Raw genomic sequence first — 25,591 nt, forward strand, 5'->3', positions numbered from 1 at the left:
GATTAATTACAATGTTTTGTAAAATAAAGAACATAAAACCAGTTTTATATTTCGATTTTAACATATTTACTTTATTAAAATATATTTAAAGGCTAAAAACAATTTTAATAAAATTTTTGTAGAAATATTAAAATTCTTGCAATATATTGTTCTCTAAAATATTATTGTCTTCAAACTAAAGTGATTAATTTTTAGTTAAGAGTAGGGTATACGTCTTTCGCTGACTCTGAAAACAAAAACTGTGTTCAATTTAAAGTTCGTGTAAACAAAAACAACGAGAGAAATTGACAAACAAAGAGTCGAATGCCGATAAGCCGAAAAGTAAAGAGAACCAGATGGAAGAAAAGAGTACTATTAACCTCTCTTATCGCTTGCATAACGACTAAATATTGTATGTAAACAATCAACAATGTTGACTAAGGCAAGCCGGTGACGCCGAAAAATATACGTACATACATACACTTAAAATGAGATATAACGGAAATTCGGCTGTCTCTAAAAACTAAACTTCTGACTCGCTCCAGTGAATTTAGATTGTGTGGAATGAGCATAATTTTCGCGATTTTTTTAATCGGCACTCACCGATAATTATATATGTATATAGAAAACTTTCTGTGATAGATTAGTTGCCGTTTGTCAGCGAAACGCTGTGGTCGCTTTGGAAATGGGAACTATACGTTCTGGATTTGGGCTGGGCCTTTTGCTATTTGGCTCGATTTTTCTGTTCAGCGCCAATGCCGATGAAGGGGTTCAAAGATCACGAATTCTGGCCGTTTTTTCCCTTTCCCGGCCGATCGCAGTACATATTCGCCGAACAGTATCTCAAGGAACTGGCCCGTCGGGGTCATAATGTCACCGTGATCAACACTTTTGGCAGCGAAAAAAACGATCCCAACTTTCGTGTGATTGGTGCCAAAAAAATACACGAAATAATGGCAGGTAAGATATGCTTTTAATGTTTTATTACGACCTGAATTTAAAATTGCTTAAAGAAATTTGTAATTTATTTAGAGTAAGAACCTAATATTTATTATATAAAAATTATGTATTTTATATATTTTTTTTTATTACAAAATATATATCCGATCCTACAAAATGATTTATTTTTGATCAGCGTGATTTAATAGACAAGTCTGTTTTAAAGCATTATTTTCCTTAATAAGTGATTAACAGAAATGTTTTAGTTTAAGATTTTGATTTCTACACTATTTTGGTTTAATTCATATAAAAAATTAATCTAAACTGGAGGAAATTTGAAAATTAATGTGATACCTACCCTAAACTATGAGCCTTATTTCAGCTGACTCTTTTAATAATAAGTAATAGAGTACCTTGTATTACAGCATTTGGAAATATGGACTACAATCAGGAGGCAAACCAATGGAAAGTTTTGACCATGACCACCGAGTTCCTCAATCTCCTGACTACATGTGTTTTGGACGATCCAGCGGTAAAGGAATTGTTGGCCAGTTCGCAGAGTTTTGATCTGGTCGTTTTGGAAACGGTTCAAAACGAGGCGCTGTTTGGCCTGGCCCAGCATTTTGGGGCCCAGACCATTGGGATTTCGTCGTACGGCACCGATATTCATATCGATGAGTTAATGGGCAATATATCGCCATTATCCTACAATCCCTTGTTGCTGTCATCGAGAACGGAGCGAATGGGTTTCGAGGATCGTTTGCGAAATGTGTGGGAGGCATCTATCATTTGGCTGCACAAGAGAATTATCCACCTGCCCACTCAGCGGGATTTGTATGCGAAATACTTTCCAAATGCCAGGAAATCGTTGAAGGAAGTTTTGGATAGCTTTTCGCTCATTCTGCTGGGCCAGCACTTTTCGCTGAGCTATCCACGACCCTATTTGCCCAACATGATCGAGGTGGGTGGTCTGCACTTGCAACAGCAGCGAAAGATTCAGCCTTTACCAGAAGAATTGGCAAAATTTGTGGAGCAATCCCCCCAGGGAATTATATACTTCTCGATGGGCTCCAATATTAAGAGTGCAGATTTACCACCGGCCACCCGACAAGTTCTAATGGAAACATTTGCCAGTCTGCCTCAACGTGTTTTGTGGAAATTCGAGGACGACCAACTGCCTGAAAAGCCTCCGAATGTGTTCATAAGCAAGTGGTTCCCCCAACCAGATATCCTGGCACATCCGAATGTGAACCTATTCATCACCCACGGAGGACTACTAAGCACCATTGAGAGTATTTACTTTGGCAAGCCCGTCTTGGGTCTGCCAGTCTTCTACGATCAGCACTTGAATGTGCAGAGGGCCAAACAGGCGGGCTATGGTCTCAGTGCGGATTTGTGGAGTGCTAATGCCACAGAACTGACTTCCCTTATTCAGGAACTCTTGAGTAGTCCCAGCTATGCGACAGCAGCACAAATTAAGTCGAAGCTATTCCGCGATCAAAAGGAAACCGCCTTGGAGCGATCAATTTGGTGGACCGAATACGTATTGAGGCACAAGGGCGCCACCCACTTGAGATGTGCCGCCCGGGATCTGGACTTCATTCAGTTCCACGGACTGGACACCTGGGGACTTCTAATCGCAGTCACTCTTGTCTCCATACTGATCGTCGTGATTGTACTACGCTATCTTCTGAGGGGACTCTGTTATATCATATCAAAACGTCGTGGGGCGTCGAGCAAATTGAAGACCCAGTAACCAATTAAAGTCCATTAACTAGTCAAGTTTATGCCGCCACTTATTTTGTATTTGTTTTATTATTAACGTTTGTGTAAGGTACGTTTGAAATTATTTGTTCTGTTACTAGCACTTATAAGAATAATAATATTAAATGAAGTTGTAATCCATATTAAAGCTCAGCAAGTTGAACAAATTTTGGTCTTGTGTGGGGTAAGCCGAATGAAATTAATCCAACTAATTGTTTATTAGTGGTATCAGGTGCATCAAGTTATAAATACTCATGTTAAAGAATCATTATAATCATATTTGTGCACGCATAACCGTCGGGCTTTGTTTATCAAAAATTACGCTCAGAAAAATGTTTAATAAAAAAATATGTGAAATCAAGATTTTTATGTATGTATGTAAAATGCAGACCATATAAACTATGAGGTGGGAAGTTTATAATTTTATAGATTTATTAGTGTCGTGAAGATATCGAATGCTGAGATACGACTTTCGGATTATACTTCAAAGTTTTTGAACTAAAAATCATCTTTGTAACTTTGGATTTCTGAATGTGAAAAGCACTGCACTGTTTTGTTCGTTTGATGGATGAGATGGGCTTAGATGGGGCACTGTGTAGTGATGGGGTGCGTCGTTGAGATGTGGATCGCCTACGAAATTGCCATAATCGCATCTGTTGAGAATTGCTATCGCATGTCGGTGTCCAAAAGTGTTATCTAATAGCCGAGCCCTATGCTGTAACGTGCGATTGCCGATTTAGTTTATAGCTTGAGTCTGTTAAAACCAGACGATCTGTAAGATGCTGGCCGTTCATTTGAGTGTTTTGTTGCTGTTGCTGCCTGCTTGTCTCCAGGCTGCCAGAATACTGGCCGTATTTCCCTTCCCTGGACCATCGCAGTACATAAATGTGGTACCCTATCTGAAGACACTGGCTTCTCGGGGTCACCAGGTGACCTCGATTAATGCTTTTCCGCAAAAGAAACTAGTGAAAAACTTTCGAGACATTCCCATTCCTGAAGTTTTTAACAATTATGATGGTAAGTAAGTACATTTAAAAAATTAGTAAGGAAGGTGTTTTTGTTTCCGAGTGGAGAAACACAAAGATATCTGTAACGCCTAATTGCCTGCCTTAGTTTAATACCACTTCTGAACTTTCTAGAAATAATAAACGAGCTGGCCGATCCGATGAACTTATGGCTGGAGAACAATTTCATTAACAAGTTCTTTGTGGACATCACACGCTCAGTTCTTACCAATAAGGAGGTGACTGAAACTCTCCTGCCTCCTGGAAAGGATCACTATGATCTGATTATTGTGGAGGCTCTACGGTCGGATGCCTACTATGGATTTGCGGCCCATTTTAATGCCCCCATTATAGGCATCTCCACCTTTGGAACCGATTGGAACATTGATGAGCTGGTCGGCAATGTCTCGCCTCTATCGTATACACCCCTGGTAACAGCGGGTTACACCGATCGCATGACTTTCGGGGAGCGCGTGTCTAACTTTGTGGATACTACAATTGCCAGGGTCAACTACAAATTGGTACATATGCCTGAGCAGGAAAAGTTGTATGAGAAGTACTTTCCCGTAGCTTCAAAAAGGGTTCCACTCACTGAGTTGAACAGAAACTTCTCCCTGGTGCTGCTAAATCAGCACTTCTCGCTAAGTTTTCCGCGCTCCTACGTTCCAAATATGATTCAGGTTGGGGGTCTGCACATATCCCACAAGCCAGCTGCATTGCCCAAGGACTTGGAGGAGTTTGTTCAGGGTTCCGGGATGCACGGTGTGATTTACTTTTCTTTGGGCTCAAATGTGAAGAGCAAGGATCTGCCAGCTGATAGACTTCAACTAATCCTAAAAACCTTTGCGACTCTGCCGCAACGGGTTCTGTGGAAATTCGAGGACGACAAACTGCCTGGAAAACCTGCCAATGTTTTCATCAACAAGTGGTTCCCTCAGCCAGATATTTTGGCCCATCCCAAGGTCAAACTCTTTATTACTCACGGCGGGCTGCTGAGCACCATAGAGAGCATTCATCATGGTAAACCAGTTTTAGGACTGCCCTTTTTTTACGATCAGTTCCTGAATGTAAAGAGGGCCACGCAGGCTGGATTTGGTTTGGGGCTGGATCACAAGACAATGACGCAGCAGGAGTTCAAGGAGACCATCGAACGGTTGGTCCAGGAGCCGCGATTTGCTGAGACAGCGCGGCAGATGTCGGATCGGTATCGGGATCAGCCCATGACTCCTCTGGACACGGCCATTTGGTGGACAGAGTACGTCCTGCGGCACAAAGGAGCCTACCACATGCGAGTGGCTGGCCAGGACTTGGGTTTCTTCGCCTACCACAGCTTGGATGTCATTGCAGCCCTCTTGGCTGGTGCTCTCCTGATCGTTACGATCGCGGTGGGTCTGATATGGAAAATAGCAAAGATAACTGGACTTGGAAAGACCAAGAACAAACAAAAAACCCAGTAAATCGAAGAAGAGTACAAAGATTCCTTGATGTTTGATATGTTCGATGTAAACACTGAAATAAAGGGAGATAAAAACTTAAGTAGCGTCTGTGAAAGTGTAGTTAAAGATTAAAAATGGTGCGGACCAGATAAGCGAAATATGGTTATGTTGATTTACAGTCCCTTTTTCCGCTATTTTATTGAAAAGGGAAATAATCTTATCAGCAGAAATAATTTCTTCGTTCTGTCTGGTAAGGTTTGCTAGTCAGTCTTTCGTTTGAGTTTGGGCATCACGCACGCCAGTCGAAATATGTTGGTTCTGAGGTCGTTCACCCTTTTAGTCGTTTTTCTGCCCGGTTTCTTGGACGGAGCTCGCATTCTCGCCTTGTTTCCTATACCAAGTCACTCCCATTATTATCACGCCTTACCCTATTTGAAAAGTTTGGCCTCTTTGGGGCATGAAATAAGCTCTGTCAGTCCGTTTCCATTAAAGGAACCTGTGATCAATATACACGAAATACCTGTTCCGGAAGTGTTTGAGAATATTGAGGGTAAGTGGTAGTCTTAATGGTTTGCGCTGAAGGGCTGATACTTGCTTGACTCTAGCTGAAAACTGTTATCAACTTCAAATTTTTCGTTATTATAATTGTTACCAGTAACCAGTATTCTGGTTAAATTTTAGTACATTTATTGGAATATTCAAAAATGAATACCTCTTGACCTGCAGTTAGCAAACACAGTTGTTTCATTACACTGCTTGGACTATTAGACTAAAAAAACTTTCAGTTTTTTAATGCTCAGAATCGGAATCAATAAATTTATTTGTAATTATTATGTTCTTAATTTTATTTCAGAAACGATTAAAAGTTTATCTGCGTTCAAGGGCACTTGGAAATATATTGAATTTATCAACACGTACACCTTCAACCTCGCAAAGTTAGTGCTGAACAATGACGGTGTTCGTCGGGAGATACTTAAGCCTGGAAAAGCTAAGTTTGATCTAATAATTGTGGATCTCTGGCGGCTCGATGCACTCTATGGTTTGGCGGCTTATTTTGAGGCCCCAATAATTGGAATAGCTTCCTACGGCACTGACTGGAGGATTGACGAATTGGTGGGCAATATATCACCGTTGTCGTATCTGCAGTCTCCGGGGTTTCGATGGTACGATCTGGAGACCTATGGAGGACGTTTAGCACACTTTATGCAACACACTATTACCTGGATTAACTGGCGTTGGTGGCACGAGGAAAAGCATGCGGGGCTCTACAGAAAGTATTTTCCTAAAACAGCTGAAAAGCTACCGCTGTCCGAGATTACAAGAAACTTTGCTTTGATTTTGGTAAACCAACATTTTACATTGGCTCCTCCTCGGCCATATGTTCCCAATGTGATCGAAGTGGGTGGTATGCATATTAATCAGCATCCGAAAGCTTTACCCAAGGATTTGGAGGATTTTATCCAAGGTGCTGGTGAACATGGAGTAATTTATTTTTCTCTTGGCACCAATGTTAGAGGAAAAAATCTGGCAGGAGATCGCCAGAAAGTATTGATCGAAACATTTGCAAGCCTGCCGCAGCGTGTCCTGTGGAAATTTGAGGACGAGAATTTGTCTGAGAAGCCCTCAAATGTTTTAATTAGTAACTGGTTTCCACAGCAGGATATTCTGGCCCATCCAAAAGTTAAGCTTTTTTTAACCCACGGAGGATTGCAGAGCACCGTCGAATGTATACACCATGGCAAACCCATGCTGGGACTCCCCTTTTATTTTGATCAGTTCCGCAATATGGAACATATTAACAGACAGGGTCTTGGACTAGTTTTGAACTATAAGACTATGACCAGCGTTGAGTTAAAGAATGCTATCATCCGCTTGCTGACAGAGAAGAGTTTCGATCTATCGGCAAGAACAACAGCGGCTCGATATCGGGATCAACCCATGAGTCCTTTAGAAACGGCTGTCTGGTGGACTCACTACGTCCTGCGTCACAAGGGAGCACCTCATATGCGGGTGGCTGGCAGGGAATTGGACTTCTTTACCTATCACAGCCTGGATGTCCTGGGCACTTTTGTTCTAGCCCTTCTGGTTGTTCTTGCACTTATCGTGCTTTGTGTGCTCAAGATTTTGAAAACGATTTTAAGACGTGGAATCGATAAAAGAAAACGAAAGCAGAAAGTTCGCTAAAAGAGTCGATAAAAGAAAACGAAATCAGAAAGTTCGCTAAAAGTGAAATACATTTATGGAGAGTTTTGATTTTTATAAAAACGTTTTGATGAAATAGCTATACTATTTTTTTTTACGTGCTACAAAAAAAAGGTAATAAGAAACCTGTCAATGCTAAACACACCTTCACGAATTATCTTTTAATTATAACCAGAATTACTTTTTTAAAATGAAATTATTTAAAAGAAAATGGCAAAAATAAAAATGTAACTATGATATCACCTGCCAGATAATGGCAGACAAATAACTACCTATTACAAAATTCAACTTTGATAGGCCCCACGGTTTTCAGTTTGTTTTTACCACACAGAGCACACCAAAATGATGGGATATTATGATGCGCGTATTTATTATATAACGATGCTTTTCTGGTCACACGCAAAGCTGCTCGATTGGCCTACAGTAAATTATGGAATACGCATAAAAATATTTGCGTGGCCGTGTGTATTTGTGCGCCTGTTTCGGCAGGCGCATTTATTAACCGCTGCCAATCAGTTGCATTCGCTGCGTATGCGTAATATTAAATTGCACGGAGTCACTTCCGTTGGATTGGTTTGGCTCATTTGGGTTCGGCTGCTTTTGGCCGTTTTTGGCCGCATTGCCAAATGCGTAATCAAAAATTCATGAGCTATATAAATATGGTGTGGCTGGAATTGCCATTAGCTCTGTGTGTTTTGTGTTGGCATGCAAATGTAGATTATTTTATGCGATTTAGGGTTGGATCTGTCGACCCCCGCCGCTCCGGCTCTGAGCCCTTTAATTGTCCCGAGTGGTCAGTGGAGAAGAGGCCATTTAATGATGTCCTGTTTCGTGGTTGGACGCGTTTTTAATGAGGTGTTGATTGTTGCCGACGGAAACAGCAAAAATATTTATTTCAAAAACACAAGTAATGCTTTGCCATTTAATTACACCCGGTTTTTCGGGGCTCAAGCAGAGCTATTATTTACGCAATGTCAGCCATTCCAATTTGCAGTCTCAGAAATGTGTCCAAATATCAGCTCACTTCCTGACTGAATCTAATCGGCAACTAGTCCAAGCAAATCGTTCGGTTCACTGCGTTCCTTTTTTTTTTTAAGCTCTTTTTCCTGTCGTGTTTTTACAAAAATTTGTGCAGGTGAAAAGTCGAGAAAACTCGAGCTGCAGCTGAAAATATTCGGATTGCTCGTTCACCTGGTGGTAGTTATGCGCTCAAGCAGTTTTTCATTTTTGTTTGTTAATTTCTGTGAGTTGTGACACGGGAAGCTGAGTATTTTATCTACTTCTTTTTGATTAAGCTACATAGCTTAAAAACAAAAGCGCTTTCAGCTTAAGCCTTCAGGAACTGAAGTCAATATACCTATATATTTTCAACGAATATTTCTTTTATTCATGTTAAAATGATGTGTTTAATAATATATCATATTTTGTAGAAATGTTAAATATAAAGAGAATAAATTTGTTAAATTTGATTAAATGAGTAGTTTCGATTAAAAATCCAGGGATTACCCTAGGTAAAGCTTGCTAGTGGAAATAATTCTTCCCAGATTTGATACCGCTCTAGGAAGAAGCCGCCAGTTTTTGCTGTAAGAGTGTCACCAATTTCCAGATAAGCCTGATCTCGAGAATTGTAAAGGGGCCAGTTAAGATCTTTCAGATACTGATCGCTCTTATTGTGGGGATCACTAAGAACAACAAATAAATACAAAAAATACCATTAACTTAGAAGAAATTAACACTTACCCCTTTTGAGCAAATTCAATCCACATACGCGTCATACGCTCAATTGTTAAGTTCTCAGGATCCTCTCTTTTTAATAGAGGACTTATAAGGCCTACATGAAACAGATATATGAGCTCATCATGGTGAACCGGACCTGCAAGTATTAGCCAAAATTAATTTATATATATCCGTGGTTTATCTTATGTATACTTCTTACCCATAGCTTGTTGATTATCGGGATTTTTCAGGAAACTATATCTGCCCTTGTACCGAAACAGATAGGTGTAAATAGGTGTGTGAGGGGCCATCATGCGAAGAAAGCGATGGAAGGACACTCCAATCAAGGCATCGCTCAAAAGTTCGCCCATACCTTTGAGGGATTTTGGGTATTCCAGCTTGTCCCTGCTCTCAGGCATGTACTTATCTCTCAAAACTCGACTGGCGCTTCGTGATTGGGTTGAGTTTCGATCCAAAAGGAGGGCAATGGGGGCAAAGTGTTCCCAATCCTGGTTGTACTTGCTCACAATACTTTCATTCCGAAGATCAACTGTGGGTTATTATAAAAAACTATTGTATTTATAGTTGTAATAATCTCCTTTAGTATACTACTTACAAAATACTCCAGAAAGGAATTCAAACTCCGTAATGCCAGTGATGAGAGGAACCTTGTGGAAATCGCCACGTCGAGCGGTTTTGAAGGGGCTCTCGATAAGATATCGCTCCTGGCCAAAGTCCTCCTCAACTACTATTTTCCAGTTGAGCACGGGATTCCAGCCAAACTCAAACATTCCGTTGTAGGTACTCACATAATCCAGGTAGGGTTTTCGTCTCATACAGTCTACCATTTCCCTAACAGGTCCTTGCGGGCACTTTAGCAATCTGGCCTGTCGTTGGGCCAATAGAAGGTCATTGCTGTTGAACGGCACTGGTCCATATGGTGAGGCGCTCATGCAGATGCCGCGATGGAAGAGACCCCTCGACATGGGCGATAGCATGTGAAGAGCCACGCTAATACTGCCCGCACTGTAACCCAGAAGGGTCACACTATCGGGGTCACCGCCAAAGCGGTGGATATGCTTCTGGATCCAGCGCAGTGCCATGACCTGATCCTTGAGTCCGGCATTGCCCGGAGCCTCCTTAGTTCCGGTGGCCAGGAAGCCCAAGCTACCCAGCCGGTAATTCAGCGAAACCAGGACACAATCGCGATCCATTAAATGTTCGGGACCTGCCAAATACTTACTCTGTCCCGAGAACACATAAAAGCCTCCAGGATGGATGAAGACGATTACCGGTCGCCGACCTTTCAAGTCCTTCGTATACACATTCAGCCGCAGACAGTCCTCGGAAACATCGGTCATATTGTCCCATGGTTGCGGGCACATCGGACCATCTTCAGTGGCATCAAAGGTCGTGGGTGCCCAGGATTTCACAGGCTGCGGGTTCACAAAACGCAAGTCGCCCAAAGGCGGCTCTGCATACCGAATGCCTCGAAAGGCATGGAAAGGCAATCCCAATCTGGAGGTCAAATTTGATCCCCGTACGCGTCCCAGTTCGGTGTCCACTTCGATCGAGAAAACCGACGAACTGGCCAGTAGAACCAGCAGTTCCACTAAAAAGAACTTTATCATCTTGCCGCCTGACTTAAACTGAGTTGTAAAAGTTTCCGTTGACGTTTTTATACTAAATCTTGCGGCTCAGATTGCTTTTAGGGCTTTACCCAGAACGATTGCGAATGATCTGGCATAATAACAAGATCACTGGTTGTCTCTATATGTACGAATACATACGATGTTACACAGCTGAATAGTCGCTTTAGATGAGAACAAAGGAATGGGAGTGAGCAAAGCAGCTGCTCAAGAGATTCTTTGTTTTAAATACAAAATGTTATGTCTAAAGAAACTAAACAAAAAGATTTCAGAAGTTTGTAAAAATATAACATTAACTTCGATATATACAATTATATCTGAGTAAAACCGTTATATTTTTAATCTCTTTATGAATGATAAAATTTTTCTTGTGTTAGTTTAGCTAAATATGTAAAGAAAAGGCACAAAAAATTATTGTAATACAAAGTTTAATTACGCTAATACATTTATTTTGGTCTCAATTGGTTCTGTCTAAGTGCCCTAGATTGTATGTCTGAATTTTCACTGTTCAGTTGAGAAATTCCCCGTCAAGTTTAAAAAAAATTACATGGAAGCCTACTTTTTGTAAGTATTCAAAAATAGAAAAGGCCTATTATACAAATCAATATTAGGTAAACCTAACCTGACATTGACTACGGACTTTCGAACATCATTAAATTTTGTTGCTAAATGGGTATTTAATGACTTTGTAATAGTGAGCTCCAATTAAAATATTTTTTTAACATAAATATATGTTTAATTATGTTTATTTACTACGAACATATCCAGTGATTGGTATTAGTTTGATTGGGGCCAAACTGTCCTTAGAATTCTTTCGGTTTTTTAAAACTTTCCCTGGGTAGCACTTTTAAGCCGGATCGGCATTAAAGCCGCCAACATTTCCGCGACGGACGCTGATTTTCCAGCAGCATGGCCGTGGCCCAAAACAGTTTCAATAAGTTGGGCTAAAAGTTTTACACGCCTCTTGCCTGGCTAAAAAGATGAGAAGGGTAGAATGCACGGCAAAGAAAATAAAAGCATTTAGCCGGGGGCTTTTGTGGGAGTGGAAGGGGGCGTGGCACTCAGTTGGTTGCTGTTAAAAATTTGAACGCGCTGATGGGCATTTTTACAGCTGAAGCGTTAACTATGTACAACTTGCAGCAGTAAGAAAGGAAAAAGCGTAGAAACAGGATACAACAAATAAAAAGGTTATCACCGTTCAATAAAAACTACAAATACCCTTAGCTAAAACAATAAATATATTTACTAGAAATAAATCATAGAACGGTATTTAGTAGTAGTAGTAATTAGTTACTACATTATTATTTTTAAATTAAGTGTAAGAATATTAAATAAAAAGTAGCAGAGAACTGTGAAGGAGAACAGCAAGGGCATCCGGTATTTTTTTGATACTATTTCACATTCATTCATATTTTCCATTTCAGTTTACAAGTTTTCAGCCACAGGCCGAAACCAACCGCACAACCCCACTACAAAATCAAATGAATTGTTCACGAGCTTGACCATCAACAAGAAATTGTTAGAAATTTAAAGATAGTTTGGAGACAAATATATATTTACTTACAAAAAAGGTTTTTGCCTTTCATTAAAGTTGTGGTTCAACAAAATGTCGTAAGATAAACTATGCTAGGTAAGTATCTCATTTTGTGAAATAATATTAATTTTATTTTTCTACAGAATTGCACCACTGAAACAGCAACAGCCCAGTCTATTATTAAGCACAATAAACTGGTCGAGGATACTAAACTTAATTATCACTTTTTATTAATTCCGTTTGGCTTTTTGTTTCGGCTTGGAACTTTCCTTCTTTATGAACAACTCCTGCAATAGGCGCCACACCCAACGGATCAGCAGGAAAATGCAGTAGAGCACAAATATAATTCCGCCATAAAGGATCAGCATGGCATCCAGGTTGTGATACTGAATGAAGTTCAGATCCTGGGAGGCGCTCCTTAGGTATTTGGCACCCTTGTGCCGGGACACGTGCTCCACCCAGAAAACAGCTCGCTCCAAGGGAGTCTGCTGCTGATCCCGGTATCTGTCGGACATGTCGCGCACCTTTTTGCTAGCCTCAGGATCTTCGATTAGGCGCCGAATGGCCGCCAAAAGTTTGGGGGCACTCAAATCTTCGTAATGTACAGTCACTCCATAACCATTCTGCTCGGCACGAGCCATGTTCAGGAACTGATCGCCAAAGATCGGGATGCCAACAAAGGGTTTTCGGTGGTAAATGGACTCCGTGGTGCTCAGCAGACCACCGTGTGTGATGAAGGCAATCACATTTTCATGGGCCAGAATGTCGTCCTGGGGGAACCAGTCCGAGATGAAGACATTCGCCGGTTTTCCGGGCAGATCTGTGTCCTCAAACTTCCAAAGGACACGCTGTTTCAGCTGCGCAAAGGTGTCGATCAGAGCCTGTCGTTTCTCCAGGGGCAGGGTTTTGCTTTTCAGGTTGGAACCCATCGAGAAGTAGATAACTCCATGCTGTGCTTCCTCGATGAACGATTGAATGTCCTTGGGCAGCGGCTGGCGCTTTCGATTGATGTGCATACCGCCCACCTCGATCATGTTGGGCGAATAGGGCCGGGGAAAACTGAGGGAGACATGCTGATTCAGCAGCACCAAAGCCGTGTTCTTGCGCATCTCGTAGAAGTCCTGCTTGTTGTTGGGGAAGTACTTGCGATAGAGGGCTTCCTGACGCGGCAGATAAAAGTAGTTGAGGAACACATACTCGTAGGTGAGGAAGGCCAGGTTGCCCACACGCTCTGCGAGGGACATGTGGTCACTAAACTTGAGCAGAGCACTTGGAACATACGAGGGCGGAGATGGAGATCCAACCTACATGATCAAATTTAGTTTTCACCTCTATAAGTCTTAATAAAGATAAACCCACCAGGTCTGTGTTCCAGCTAATGGCGCCAAAAGTGCCCAGTCCAATAAGTGGGGCCTTAAAATGCTCTGCCAGACCGAAGTGGGCCTCGTTTAGGAAAACCTCCGATATTACGGCGTCAAAGGTCTGATTCGAATTCATCAGCTCAATTACGGAGGATTCACTTAGCAGAAGCTCGGTTATTTCTATACCCATTTCATGGAAGTTAACGATCTGTTCGATAATAGGCTTTTTTGATGATTCCAATAAGTTGGCCATTCTCCCTGAAATTGTAGGGAAACGCAAATAGGATAAGTGCCTTGTTAAATTGAGTAACTTATGTATTTGATAGCGGTTTCCAGGCAATACATTTTCATCGTTATGCAATTTTGCGATAACAAAAAAAATATTTTCGAATTATTATATAAGCTTGGAATCTAATTTTTATGAAAATTATGAAACTAACCCTTTAAAAAAGGAATATAAATCAAAGTTTTAAGTCTGTCATTATTTAGAATATGTAATTTTTTCAATATATACTTTTACCATTTTCAACGCAGTTAATTCTTAGTTAAGTCATAGTCATCCAAAAAAAATACTTGTTTCATCAGAAAATAGATTTCGTGTTGTTCAGAAGTAAATATTTAAAACCACTTTATTTTAATCCAACCGGCTTATGCCATGATTTACTAAAATATATACATATAAGACCCTTAATAGTTTCACTGCTATTACACAATTATTAAATGTGTTTGCTAAGCCAACAAATGTTTTTTTGTTGCGTTAGAACAAGGTCTTTATTATAAGTTTATAGAAAAATTTAATTGATGAAAAACAATTAGTCTAGCGCTAAGTCGCAGTGGGTAAACAAGTTTGATTGTGTAATGTTCTTACCAATCGGTTAGCTAAACTCACCTTGCATGGATGCCAGAGTGCTTTTGACCGTCACATCTTTGATGTTTTTGATGGGTTTTTTCAACTCGAATGGGGAGACAATGGTCACCTGATGTCCAGCGCTGGCTAATCCCTGGGCCAGGGCAGATCCAACATGGTAATGGGATCGGGCCGCGGTATGTAGAACCACCAAATAGTTATAGGCCGATACGCAGCTTAGAAAACAGAGAAGCAGTAGGGCCAGAACACTGGTGTGGCCAGCTATTTGTTTCATTTTTCCGATTTCCAAACTATGAATTCTTACAATTAATTGCACTTAATTCGCGACAGCCGTGAAGTGCGTTCCTATCGGCCAGCGATTTTGTTCTATGCAGCTAATATACGCTATACGGGTACGACCGCCTTGCCGACTCGGTATAAACTGAGTTAACTTGGGCCTGCGATGAGGTAATTATAAGTCTTTGGGTTAGGTCCCAATTTGGGGAGAGACTCCAAATATTGAACATATGTATGTCTCTCTCATGAATTATCGAACTCTCGATCTCTCTTTCGAGCTTTGTTCTATCATCGTTACGCTGCCAAAAACATATACATATTCAACAGTTGTAGGCTACTCGCGATCGAAATTCTCCCGCCTCTCATGTGCATTGATAAAGAGTTTTGGCTTTTTTTTCATTCTCGTTCTCTTTGTTTTCATTACCGGCTTTTCGGAGTATAAGTAACATTTTTTCTGTTTTAGGTTTCTTCTCTCCTTCTGAAAATTGTTAGTGCTTAAACATGATTCAACAAAAAAGGTTAGCTGATATTTATATATACTCAAAAACAAAATTTGCCTCGGATTTAAGAAAAACGCCTGTTATTTTAAAACGCCCTTGCCCACATCGATCATATTTGGACGTGGATTGCTCAGTGAAACGTGATTGTTTAGCAACACCAACGATGTACTTTTGCGCATCTCATAAAAGTTCTTTTTATTGTTGGGGAAGTATTTCCTATACAGCACCTCATGTCTGGGTAGATTGATCAAGTTCTGGTACACATATGTATGTACATATTCGTAAGCTTGGAGTCCCAGATTTTGGGCTCGCTCCCAAAAGTCCGTGTGGTCACCGAATCGAAGTAAGTTATGCGACACATACGATGGTGGTGATGGAGTGCCCACCAGATCTGAGGTCCATCCGGTGGCTCCCAATGTGCTCAGGGTGATCAAAGGCGCTCAAAAATGGTCAGCAAACCCATAGTGGGCGTCGTTCATGAAGGTCTCACAGATGACTGCATCGAAGGTTCGGTTTTGAGCCATAAGCTTCTTCACTGCCGGAGCCTTTAGAAGTGCCTCTGTCAAATTTTATCCCATTGCACTCATAACCAGATAGCGCAGAATCACCGGGCTTTTGGCATTCTCCAGAATCCTCGCCTTTTAAATTATGGGATAGAAATTGGTGAAAGTATTAAATAAACTTATAAAATATTTACTAGTAAAATAATTGAAATCTTTGGTAAAAAATGTAAAGCTAACTATTTTCTTTTAAATTTAATAGCTAAGGCACCATTTGTTTAGTCAAATCAGAGTTTAATGGTATTTGCGTAGTAAAAGCTTGTTTATTCTTATGTTTTAATTGAAATAGCTAATTTGAAATACTAAAAATTTATAGTACTTTTTTTGTTTCTGATACAAATTCTGCCAAATTATGATATGGCTTAAATTCGTTAGACCAAACCATAGCAACTGATATGTGGTTGACCCATTGAGACTAGACGATAGGTGTATCTAATCAGATGGCGTTACCCATATTCCATGCGATAAGCTATACGTTCCAGATCGTGAGAGAGTTTTAGAGAACAATTAAAAATAAGACTCACCTCCCATGACGGAGATAATATTTGGTTTGTCAACATCGATTAGATTTTTGAGAGGTTTCTTCTGGGAAATGGCGATATCAAAGTGACGTCTTGACTTGGATGCAGTGTGGCTCACCAGCAGATAAGAGTAGCTCCAAACCGGAGCCATAAAGGCCACCAAAATAAAAAGCCTAATATTAAAAGCCAACGCATTGCGACAGCACTTTCGGAAGTTCAAACTAGACTGAGTAGGGACTGCTTTTTTACTGCTAGTTACAGTACTTGATAAGAAAAGTTTTGAGTGGATAAGCAATACCTTTACAGTGGTACTTACATTACCTATCCTAACAAACAACATATATACGTACATACAATTAATTCGCTACTTCAAACGCGAGTTTTAAAATAAAATAATACTATTACCATTAAATATGTAAAAAAAACAATATACTTTTAAAACTAATTTAATATTAATCTAATATTATTAAATTAAAATTATTTAAGTTAAAGCTCGTTCTCTCGCAAACAATATCTCTTATTATAAATTTCTCTTAGCTTAAAAGCTTTGAAAGAGTTTTGTTTGTGTGATTTCTCTGGAAAACTTAAGTGCTTTAATTTAAATGCTGATTGATCGGCACATTTGATGCTCTTAACACTGTACTACAAATTTGTTTAAAAATGTTGATCACAAAACAAAAAAAACAGTTTAGCAACAAAATAAAAGCTCTTTTAAATAAATTAAGAATGCTACATATAGCTTTTTGATTCTATTTGTAGCTGTAGCTCATTCAACAGTCGTCAGAACCCAATCAATTTTCTGCGATCAAACATGTGTGTTTACCATTTGGCTTGTGTCTATAACGTGCTGAGCCTCACGCAAAATTAGAATTTCACAATCACCAAGCGTACATTTGTATACATATATACCCTGATATCTATATAAATTTATGTTGAGCACGGCAAACATTCTCAGTCTGTTGTAGCAACGGGTTCAGTTCGTTTCGGTTAAAAGTTCCTCGATTTGTTAGTTTATCAGCATGCGTTTATTTGCCTTGATTTTGGGGCTGCTATTTAGCTTGGGATGCTCAAATGGTTACAAGTTTCTAATGATCTTAAACTCGGCTGGCCGTTCGCATTTTAATGTGGGTCATGCCTTGGCCAAGGGATTGGTAAACTCTGGACATGAGATTACTGTAGTTTCCGTATTCCCACTGAAGAAACCCTTACCTGGTTATCAAGACGTAAATGTGCCAAATGTGATAAAAGTAATGGGGGGTGAGTAGAAATTTATTAATATATTTTGATCGATTATACTTAACCTTTTCCGCTTTTTATTAGGAGACATTGCTGCCTTGTGGGAATCCAACAAAAAACTTCTAGTTAAGAATCTCATCGATCACTATCAAATGGGTTTCCGCATTACAAGAGGACTTTTCGAGGATCCCAATTTTCAGGATTTTTTGAAGAGCAACCAAAGTTATGATGCAGTCATATGCGAGACGTTTTATAACGATGCTCAGTATGGCTTAGCAGAACATTTCAATGCCCCACTCATTGGATTGAGCACCGGTGGTGGTCTAACCTTTATTTCAGATATGGTAAGTAAGAATATTATTCATATGACGATTCATTTTGCAGCAATTTTAAATAAAAAAGTACATACTGTCAAGCTTTTTTAGCTTTTTATTAATATGGTTTTCCAGATCTTGAAAAGAATATTTCCCCTCTTTTTTAAGTTTAAGTTTTATGTATTTCTAAAACTCATGAAATACCTTCTGGTGAAATAGTATTCATTTATTTCTTTAAGTTGCCTAGTCTTAAGTTTACAAAAAGCCTTAATTCTTTATTACGACTTATATATTAATTTATGTTTTTCTTTCAGGTTGGTTCTCCAGCTCCAGCTTCGTTTGTTCCCCACATTATGTTGCCCTTCAATGATCACATGTCGCTCTACGAACGCCTTCTTAACGTGGCTTTTTTGGCCTATGAACGATTGTTACTTGACTATTACTATTTACCGGGGCAGGAGCAGCTCTACAAGGAGTTCCTTCCGGGAAACAAAAGGTGTTTTTACGAGATGCGCAGAAACGCCTCACTGGTGCTTATCAATCAGCATGTATCGCTGAGTTTCCCACGGCCTTACTCGCCCAACATGATTGAAGTGGGTGGAATGCATATCGATGGCAAGCTTAGCCCGCTTCCCGAGAAGATCGAAAGATTTATCAATGAGTCAGAGCATGGAGCTATTTACTTCTCCATGGGTTCGAATCTCAAGAGCAAGGACTTACCGCCAGCAAAAATTCAAGAGATCCTTGGAGCATTCCGTGGACTAAAACAGCGGGTTCTGTGGAAATTCGAGCTGAATGATTTGCCAAACAAACCCGAGAATGTCTACATCTCCGACTGGTTTCCACAAACTGACATTCTAGCGCATTCGAAGGTCTTGGCTTTTGTGACCCACGGAGGAATGCTGAGCACCACTGAGTCCATTTATCATGGCAAGCCAGTCATCGGATTGCCCATCTTCAGCGACCAGTTCTTCAATATGGCTCATGCCGAGCAAACTGGCTATGGCATTATGCTGGACTTCAAGTCGCTGAACTCCAAGGAGTTCCGTGAAGCCATCGAGAGGATCACCAGTGAGCCCTCCTACACGAAAGTGGTGCAGGGCATGTCCTTCCGGTATCGGGATCAGCAACAGACGCCCCTGGAAAAAGCCATCTACTGGGTGGAGCATGTGACCCGCCATCAAGGCGCTGCCTATTTGCAGAGTGCGGCTCAAAGACTGAATTGGTGGCAATACCACAATGTGGATGTGCTGTTAATCATTTTTGGGGTTGCTATATTCCTTTTAGTTGGGATTCCTCTTGCTATTTTTAAGCTGCTTAAGAAATTCTTATCTGAGGAGAAGAAAACACAGAGCAGGAAAGTAAAGCGTAACTAGATATGCACCTCTCTATTTTTAAACGCAAGTTAAGCAAAAACATTGAAAACAATGGGACAATTGATTGTTAATTTTAATTTAATGAATAATGTTGTAAGTAGTAATACAGATACATTTCAAAATGATTTTTTGACCTATAAGTCTTTACATTTCCACCTTGGACTTTACGGAAAAATAATCTCTGCATATTAAGTTCATTCAATGCATTTATTTATCATCAACAAACAGATTTAATTGCCAAACATTTGGATTTCTGCTACAATGTGGCAATTTCTGCCACAGTTTCGATTTCCATTGTCCCACTTCCATTTGCGAGGCCAAAATCAAATTGGTGCCTAACAGCATGCTGCACAAAATTGTTTTCATCTTTTCCACCCATCGCACAAACAATTGCTAACTCGCAGCGAAAAGTTGAGATGTATTTTCATGGGCTGCCAAAAATACATTTGGCTTTCTATTATTTCTTTCCTATTATTGGCCATGTTATCAATGCACACACGTGCCCGTCGCTGATTGATTTTGCTGGGAAACGAGGGAAAAATATAAACCAAACGTAAATGACAAAACAAAATTGGAAAAGTAAAAGATGGGGTACCCAAATTTAAATAGGCACTCGAGCATTAAATTAAGCAGCAGCAACTTAGTTCGCGGAATATCAGTCAGAAGGAGTAAGAGCCAAATAGAAAAAAAACAAGAAGAGTCACAGTAGCATCCGCCCACGTCCATGCCCCCCAAAAAAATAAAAGAAAACCGCTCCGAGGTGCAAAACGGCTAAAATGAAGGAAATGAAATGCCAAAAAGACAGAATTTCTTCTAGCGCAACACACACGCCAAGCTTTTTTGAGTGTTTTAGCAAACAGAAACTTATTTGTTATTTAAATTGCAATATACTAGCAAATAAAATTTAAATAACATGTAACATAAACCGAACATAACATAACTATTGTATATCGAAAAAATAGATTATAGTTCAGAATTTTTTTGGCTGTTAAAACTTTTTTCTTAATAAGTATGCATTGTAAAGGTATTAAGTAAATAATGAGTTTAATATTTTTGTTTAAATCTTTATCAAACGCTACTTTTTGATATTGTTGGTTTTATACAAATACAAATAAGAAAGAACAATTAATAAACTTAGATTTTAATACCAAAATAAGGTTATAGATCTTGACAGAAATTATAATTGCAAAATCACTGATATTCCAATTTTAAAAATAAATCTAAAACATTTTTTTTCAGTGCAAGACATTGTGTGCAATGACATTGAAAAGACACATTGAGCGAGGGGCAGAGCAAGTGAAGCAAGGAAAAATATGGAAAATATACGTAATGTGAGCCAAAAAGTTAGCTATGCACAAAAACTTTTTTGATGGCGCGCTGAAAGTGAAAAGTAAATTTACGCTAAAGTCGCCGAAATGCACAGTAAAGGGAAAATAAAAATTGAGAGTTGAGTGGGTTTTTCAGAGCAGAGCGGCTGCCGAAAAATCGGTGAGCAGGGGGCAACTTGTAAAAGAATATGAAATGGCAAGAAAAAGCGAAATGAAACGGAAGTTCAAGTTGATTTGTTTGCAGGCAAAGTGGAATTCCCCTACTTCCACTTTTTTTCCCACACTCCCAGACATTGACAGCCATTTTGCGGAAACGGAAGCTGCGTTTCAATCGCACTTTTGATGAAGTTAACAACAACACCGAAAACAGCAACAACAGATGGCTGTGATGGCAAACAAATTTAGCATAACAATGCTTGGGAAATTTACGAGTGTGCACGGGCATAGCTCTGCGTATGCTTATTATGATTATGAATTTGATTCGCATATAAAGCTGATAAATTTTGAGAATATTAAGGGCTATTTTAATGTATTTTTTTGGTCGCCTAAAGGTTTCTTGAAAGACTAATAACAAAAATATAGGAATTTCAATAATTTAATGCAGTAAGCCAATACCAATACTTTCACGTTGCGTTCCAAATTTTAAAATTTTTTTTTATTCTTATTAAGGACAATTCTTTCTGGAAATAATATGCTTTTTGCTGTTTTTAAAACATCTTGGGGCTATGATTCATGCATGTGATTCCTGCGGTCCGTAATGTCGCAGTATCGTAATTAAAAAGTGCACTGCGGAGCCGTAGGCGTTTTTTTGTTGTTATTTTTATTTCTGTTTTTTTGTACGGTGTTCCTGATATATCACACTTTTTCCCGACCCCTTTTTTCCCGCCTCTTCGGCGAATGCAGAGATTGCGCTTGAAATGACAGTTGCACTTGCACCATGACAATGCCCCCAAAATGGAAAATGGGACTGGGAAATGGGGTGGGAAAATCAGAGTGGGGAGCTATGCAGCAGGGCAAATTGATTGCGATTGTTGAGTTGATTGGCAGGCGACACACACACACACACTCATACACACACACACATATATATATATATATATAGATTGACTGCATGCGACACTGGCAAACAAAAGCGCCGCTTTGTGGTTTTCATTGTTGGTGCCATTTTTGCTTTATTTTCGCTTTGCTTCTTTCTCCTTGTTAAAGCTCATTTTTTTTGCACCCATTTATTTTTGGTTGTCGTTAAAATTAAGTTCGTTTTGTCTTTTGGTTTTTGGCTTTGGCTTCTTTCTTTTGCTATTTTAAACACGCGCAATTTACAAGATGACAGATAGTTTACTGCACCGCTTAGACAAAGGAGAAATTCAGGGTGTAACTTTGTTCCATTCTTTGTTTGGCTACCTTTCGTAGTGGCATTTGCATTTGCTTTGATTCGAAGCTTTATATGCCAAACAGTCAAAAATATCGCCATAATGTTTTTGCATTTATGAGCAATTGTTTAAATATCTTTAATTTTGCTGAAAAAATATTATTATTAATTTAGAATTCTATTAAAATACTTGCTCAATGGAATTAAAAATTAAAACATATAGTTTAATTATTTTAAAATTAAATAATAGGTGGAAATGTATATATTTATTTATTTATTTACAATGCTTAATTAAAAGTTTGAAAAGCTTTATATCTAATGCAGTTAAACATTTTGTTAAAACTCTTTAACTTGTTTGTTATCAATAAATTAATCAATTTTAATTTAGCTAAACAATCAAATGTTAGTTTAAAACTTCAGGCTGAGCCCAAAGCAAAATGTTTTCGTATAATGAAATTCACATTTTCGAGCGCATTTAGTTCAGTTTATTTCTGTTTTTTTAGGTTATGAAATAAATTGATTAAATTTGTTTAGCCTTTGGAAATCGTTTAAAAGTTAATTGTTGTCGCTGGCGGCAAAATAAGAGGTGTAAGGAGAGGTGAATGAACTACTCAGTGATGTATCCCAAAATGGCGTTTTCCACTTAAATTCGAGTAATTCCGATTGGCGAAGAACAAACGCCGTCAAATTAGAGTGTCGGCTTTGGCCAAAACTTTGAAGCTCGCTATTTCTTCTGTTTCAGTCCAGGCACAGCAGCTATGGAAGAACAAAAAAAAAGTGGAGCTTCCTTTTTGTATGAGCTCTTTGAAATATTAAAATTAATAATAAATGTTGACGGCGTTCATTTATTGCTGCTGCTACACAAATATGAATTCTTCATTATGGCCAACGCACTTTGCGTTGTCTATTTGCTGGTAGTAACCTTCTTTTAGCAAATTTCCCATTTACAGTTGAGGTTAAGAAACCTGAAAAACTTAAATATTATAACATTTTAATTGTGGAAAGCACAGAATTGTCTACAAATTTTGTAGTTCTCTATAGGACGGACGTAAGCCATTGATCAGATTTAATTCAAATTAAAAATAAATTCAATTTGGATTGTAATAAAATAAAATTAGAAAAATTTCAACATTTTGGTGTTTTTTTAGTTAGCAGAGCACGGTGAAACCAATGTTTTAAAATATATTTTGTACTACTATTGTGACCACAATTGTTCACTCCTCCCTTTTCATCTGTTTGTGATTTTTATTTCTTTTGGCAATTTGTGCCGTTGCTGTTTCTTGTTCGCTCTTATACCGTTTTAACTCGCATTTGCCTCGTTTTTCTGCTAAATTAAATTTTATTTAACTGTTATGCATGAAATTGGTTACAATTTGAATTGTTATGCTGCTTTGTCTGTACTCTCACAGACACATACGCACACTCAAAATGGCCGCTAATTTCTTTTTAAATTATTTAACAATTTGCGACTGCCAATTGCCAGTTGTTTTTGTGCTGGCAGAACAATCTAATTAGGCGCCGGAAGAAGAGGAACGACAATAACGCTGACGACGCCGATTTGTTTTATGCCAATTTACTTGGCAACATTTGTCGTTAATGCGACAGACAAGAAATTTGGCACTGTCTCAAATACGCGGAAATCCCGTCTACTAGTCACTGTGCCAAAAACAGGCATAATTGGGCGAAAATACATACATAAATTAGGGTGAATAGATGGCAAAAGGAGAAAATTAAAATTTGTTATTCCCATTGATAAGTTTTGGTTCTGTTGAGAATTCTTAAGAGTTTGCTTGCCGCTTTGCAAGACAGTTGCTTAAAGATAGTTGATTAAAAAATACCTTATGTATATGTATTGCATTTTGACCGAAATTAAAACTTGTATTTACAATTTTTAACATTTTAAAAAATATTCTTTTCCAATAGATTTTGTTGCGCAGATTCCTAGTCCACATCCTCACCATTTTGTGAAACGTAATTTTATTTTTAAGCAAATGAATGCAATTTGCACACAAATGTTGTTTAAATGTTGCAAAATGATCTGATCTCTTCTGCCTGTTACTGATGTATATATATAAATTTTACAATAGATCAGGGTTGCTACAAAAATCACTAGCCTTTTGAAAACAATTTTAAAGGTGTCTAAAAATGGCAACATTTGTGCTCTGAAGCCGTTTTCGAATAAATGCTTTCAATTTTTCAATGCACACTTATGGACACCTTTATAAGCGATTTCAAAAACCTAGTGTTTTCTGTGGCACACCCGTGTATTGTAACCGTGTAAATATTGAGTTCGCTTTTAATGAAATCAAATTAAATTTATGACTCAAATTAACCAATTGTTGCAAAAAAAGTATTAACTCTTATTGAAATTTTCCCAATGCCAAAATGCAGCTCTGCACTTGTAAACTTTTTCCCTTAAGAAATTGTAAATCGAGATTTATACTTAATAAAATATAAAAATCGAGTGTTAAACAAGTGCAATACGTGCGAAAATAACTGCATGAATAAACGGTCGGCAATATGTAATGAAATTACGGCAGTGGCGCTACTTTAAGTGCCAGTTTTCTCATTGCATCGAGCAAAGGACCTGGCATCGCCTCAATTGCCAATTAAAGCGCATCAACATTAATGTCCGGCCGCCTGATGATAATAATAATAATAATGATGATAACGAGACGACGGGCACGTATTTTCTCTTTTGGAAAAGTGGCAGCAGAAAAAAAAGCACATGATTTTCTTGCAGGGCGCTGACATGTGGTCATTGTTGTTGCAGTGCCGCCCCCCCCTGTGACGTCAGATGGCAAAGTAAAAAACGTAAAGAAGATGAAAACTCTTTCCAGTGACAGCAGCAAGAACAACAACAATGCAATTTATGCACGACTTGCATATTAAACGTGTGTTAATTTTAGAGCAGTGCAGCCAGTGCAGATGTCCGACTATATCCGTCCCCCTCTCGCCCATGCGAAATGACAGGCTGCGGTCAACGCCATTTGCTTTTGTTCTGCCAGGCGAGGCATTGGGGGAGCAGGAGAGCTCGCTTGGAAGTGCCACTCGCTGAACTCTCTCTCCTTCTCGCTTACTCTTCCTTTAGCTATGCAATTTTCCAGTTGAAAGGCTTAAAACTAAATTAAACTTTATGACTTGGCAAAGAGCAACAGGATTTGCGTCAACTACAAAAAGGATTACACGATGCCCTCGCTCGAGATTCTCTGCTAACGTATATGAAGAATAATGTCTCGGCTTTCGTAAAGGGGATCAATACTCTACAGGATTCTCTCAATGAAATAAAATGCCAAGGATAACAGACTATTTAAATAACCCAATCGGCAGTAATATATAGACGTGGCAAATTTTGTTCTGGTAAGTTTATATTTCTATGTCTATTATAAAGGATGAATACATTCTAACATACAAATAAGTTCCAAGAAATCATTTATAAAATATTATATATTGTTAAATTTCGGTTTGTTCAAAATAATTATTATATTTTAAGCTTTCTTAGCTTAATCAAATTAAACTAAAAACGTGGTAAAGTAATATTTAATATATTCAATTGGTTTATCCAATACAAAAATTGTAGATTTCGATTTTTTTAATTTTAAACAACATTTTTGCATTCTTAAAAATAAAAATGAAAGTGTAACACACTTTGGTCTTAA

General features: G+C 38.8%; 5 protein-coding genes across 5 annotated transcripts; 3 read left to right on the top strand and 2 right to left on the bottom strand.

The window, feature by feature from the left end:
- The first annotated feature begins 583 nt into the window (after positions 1–583).
- LOC128266504 (UDP-glucosyltransferase 2-like) lies at positions 584–2,835 on the top strand. Its single transcript, XM_053003075.1, is given in 3 exon segments — positions 584–775; positions 777–939; positions 1,344–2,835. Coding segments are annotated over 3 exon segments (1,605 nt in total). The 5' UTR covers positions 584–664; the 3' UTR covers positions 2,675–2,835.
- Positions 2,836–3,306: 471 nt separating this feature from the next.
- LOC128252212 (uncharacterized) lies at positions 3,307–7,385 on the top strand. Its single transcript, XM_052979757.1, has 4 exons — positions 3,307–3,699; positions 3,822–5,139; positions 5,404–5,672; positions 5,976–7,385. Exons 1-4 carry the CDS (start codon positions 3,462–3,464, stop codon positions 7,304–7,306), a joined length of 3,156 nt encoding a protein of 1,051 aa, XP_052835717.1. The 5' UTR covers positions 3,307–3,461; the 3' UTR covers positions 7,307–7,385.
- A 1,301-nt stretch (positions 7,386–8,686) lies between these two features.
- Positions 8,687–10,707, bottom strand: LOC128259449 (juvenile hormone esterase). Its single transcript, XM_052991832.1, has 4 exons — positions 9,657–10,707; positions 9,261–9,590; positions 9,065–9,197; positions 8,687–9,006 (listed from the first exon to the last, which is right to left on the bottom strand). The coding sequence occupies exons 1-4, from the start codon at positions 10,669–10,671 to the stop codon at positions 8,832–8,834; spliced, it is 1,653 nt and encodes a 550-aa protein (XP_052847792.1). The 5' UTR covers positions 10,672–10,707; the 3' UTR covers positions 8,687–8,831.
- A 1,619-nt stretch (positions 10,708–12,326) lies between these two features.
- LOC128263802 (UDP-glycosyltransferase UGT5) lies at positions 12,327–14,884 on the bottom strand. Its single transcript, XM_052999049.1, has 3 exons — positions 14,474–14,884; positions 13,583–13,842; positions 12,327–13,527 (listed from the first exon to the last, which is right to left on the bottom strand). Exons 1-3 carry the CDS (start codon positions 14,724–14,726, stop codon positions 12,454–12,456), a joined length of 1,587 nt encoding a protein of 528 aa, XP_052855009.1. The 5' UTR covers positions 14,727–14,884; the 3' UTR covers positions 12,327–12,453.
- Positions 14,885–17,075: 2,191 nt separating this feature from the next.
- LOC128263807 (UDP-glycosyltransferase UGT5) lies at positions 17,076–20,177 on the top strand. Its single transcript, XM_052999063.1, has 3 exons — positions 17,076–17,566; positions 17,630–17,889; positions 18,174–20,177. The coding sequence occupies exons 1-3, from the start codon at positions 17,329–17,331 to the stop codon at positions 19,233–19,235; spliced, it is 1,560 nt and encodes a 519-aa protein (XP_052855023.1). The 5' UTR covers positions 17,076–17,328; the 3' UTR covers positions 19,236–20,177.
- Positions 20,178–25,591: the final 5,414 nt, after the last annotated feature.

This window comes from Drosophila gunungcola, chromosome 3R, assembly GCF_025200985.1.
Source record: "Drosophila gunungcola strain Sukarami chromosome 3R, Dgunungcola_SK_2, whole genome shotgun sequence".
Classification (NCBI taxonomy): Eukaryota; Metazoa; Arthropoda; class Insecta; order Diptera; family Drosophilidae; genus Drosophila; species Drosophila gunungcola.

Bases quoted from the DNA above. Each gene is read 5' to 3' on its own strand.
- LOC128263802 (XM_052999049.1), bottom strand. From the start codon at position 14,726: ATGAAACAAATAGCTGGCCACACCAGTGTTCTGGCCCTACTGCTTCTC. The intron at 13,843-14,473 runs GTGAGTTTAGCT...CTACAATTTCAG, and splicing joins CACTCTGGCATCCATGCAAG to GGAGAATGGCCAACTTATTG. The intron at 13,528-13,582 runs GTGGGTTTATCT...TTGATCATGTAG, and splicing joins TTAGCTGGAACACAGACCTG to GTTGGATCTCCATCTCCGCC.
- LOC128252212 (XM_052979757.1), top strand. From the start codon at position 3,462: ATGCTGGCCGTTCATTTGAGTGTTTTGTTGCTGTTGCTGCCTGCTTGT. The intron at 3,700-3,821 runs GTAAGTAAGTAC...TGAACTTTCTAG, and splicing joins AGTTTTTAACAATTATGATG to AAATAATAAACGAGCTGGCC. The intron at 5,673-5,975 runs GTAAGTGGTAGT...ATTTTATTTCAG, and splicing joins AGTGTTTGAGAATATTGAGG to AAACGATTAAAAGTTTATCT.
- LOC128259449 (XM_052991832.1), bottom strand. From the start codon at position 10,671: ATGATAAAGTTCTTTTTAGTGGAACTGCTGGTTCTACTGGCCAGTTCG. The intron at 9,591-9,656 runs GTAAGTAGTATA...AATAACCCACAG, and splicing joins ATTCCTTTCTGGAGTATTTT to TTGATCTTCGGAATGAAAGT. The intron at 9,007-9,064 runs GTAAGTGTTAAT...TGTTGTTCTTAG, and splicing joins ATTGAATTTGCTCAAAAGGG to TGATCCCCACAATAAGAGCG.
- LOC128263807 (XM_052999063.1), top strand. From the start codon at position 17,329: ATGCGTTTATTTGCCTTGATTTTGGGGCTGCTATTTAGCTTGGGATGC. The intron at 17,567-17,629 runs GTGAGTAGAAAT...GCTTTTTATTAG, and splicing joins TGTGATAAAAGTAATGGGGG to GAGACATTGCTGCCTTGTGG. The intron at 17,890-18,173 runs GTAAGTAAGAAT...TTTTTCTTTCAG, and splicing joins TAACCTTTATTTCAGATATG to GTTGGTTCTCCAGCTCCAGC.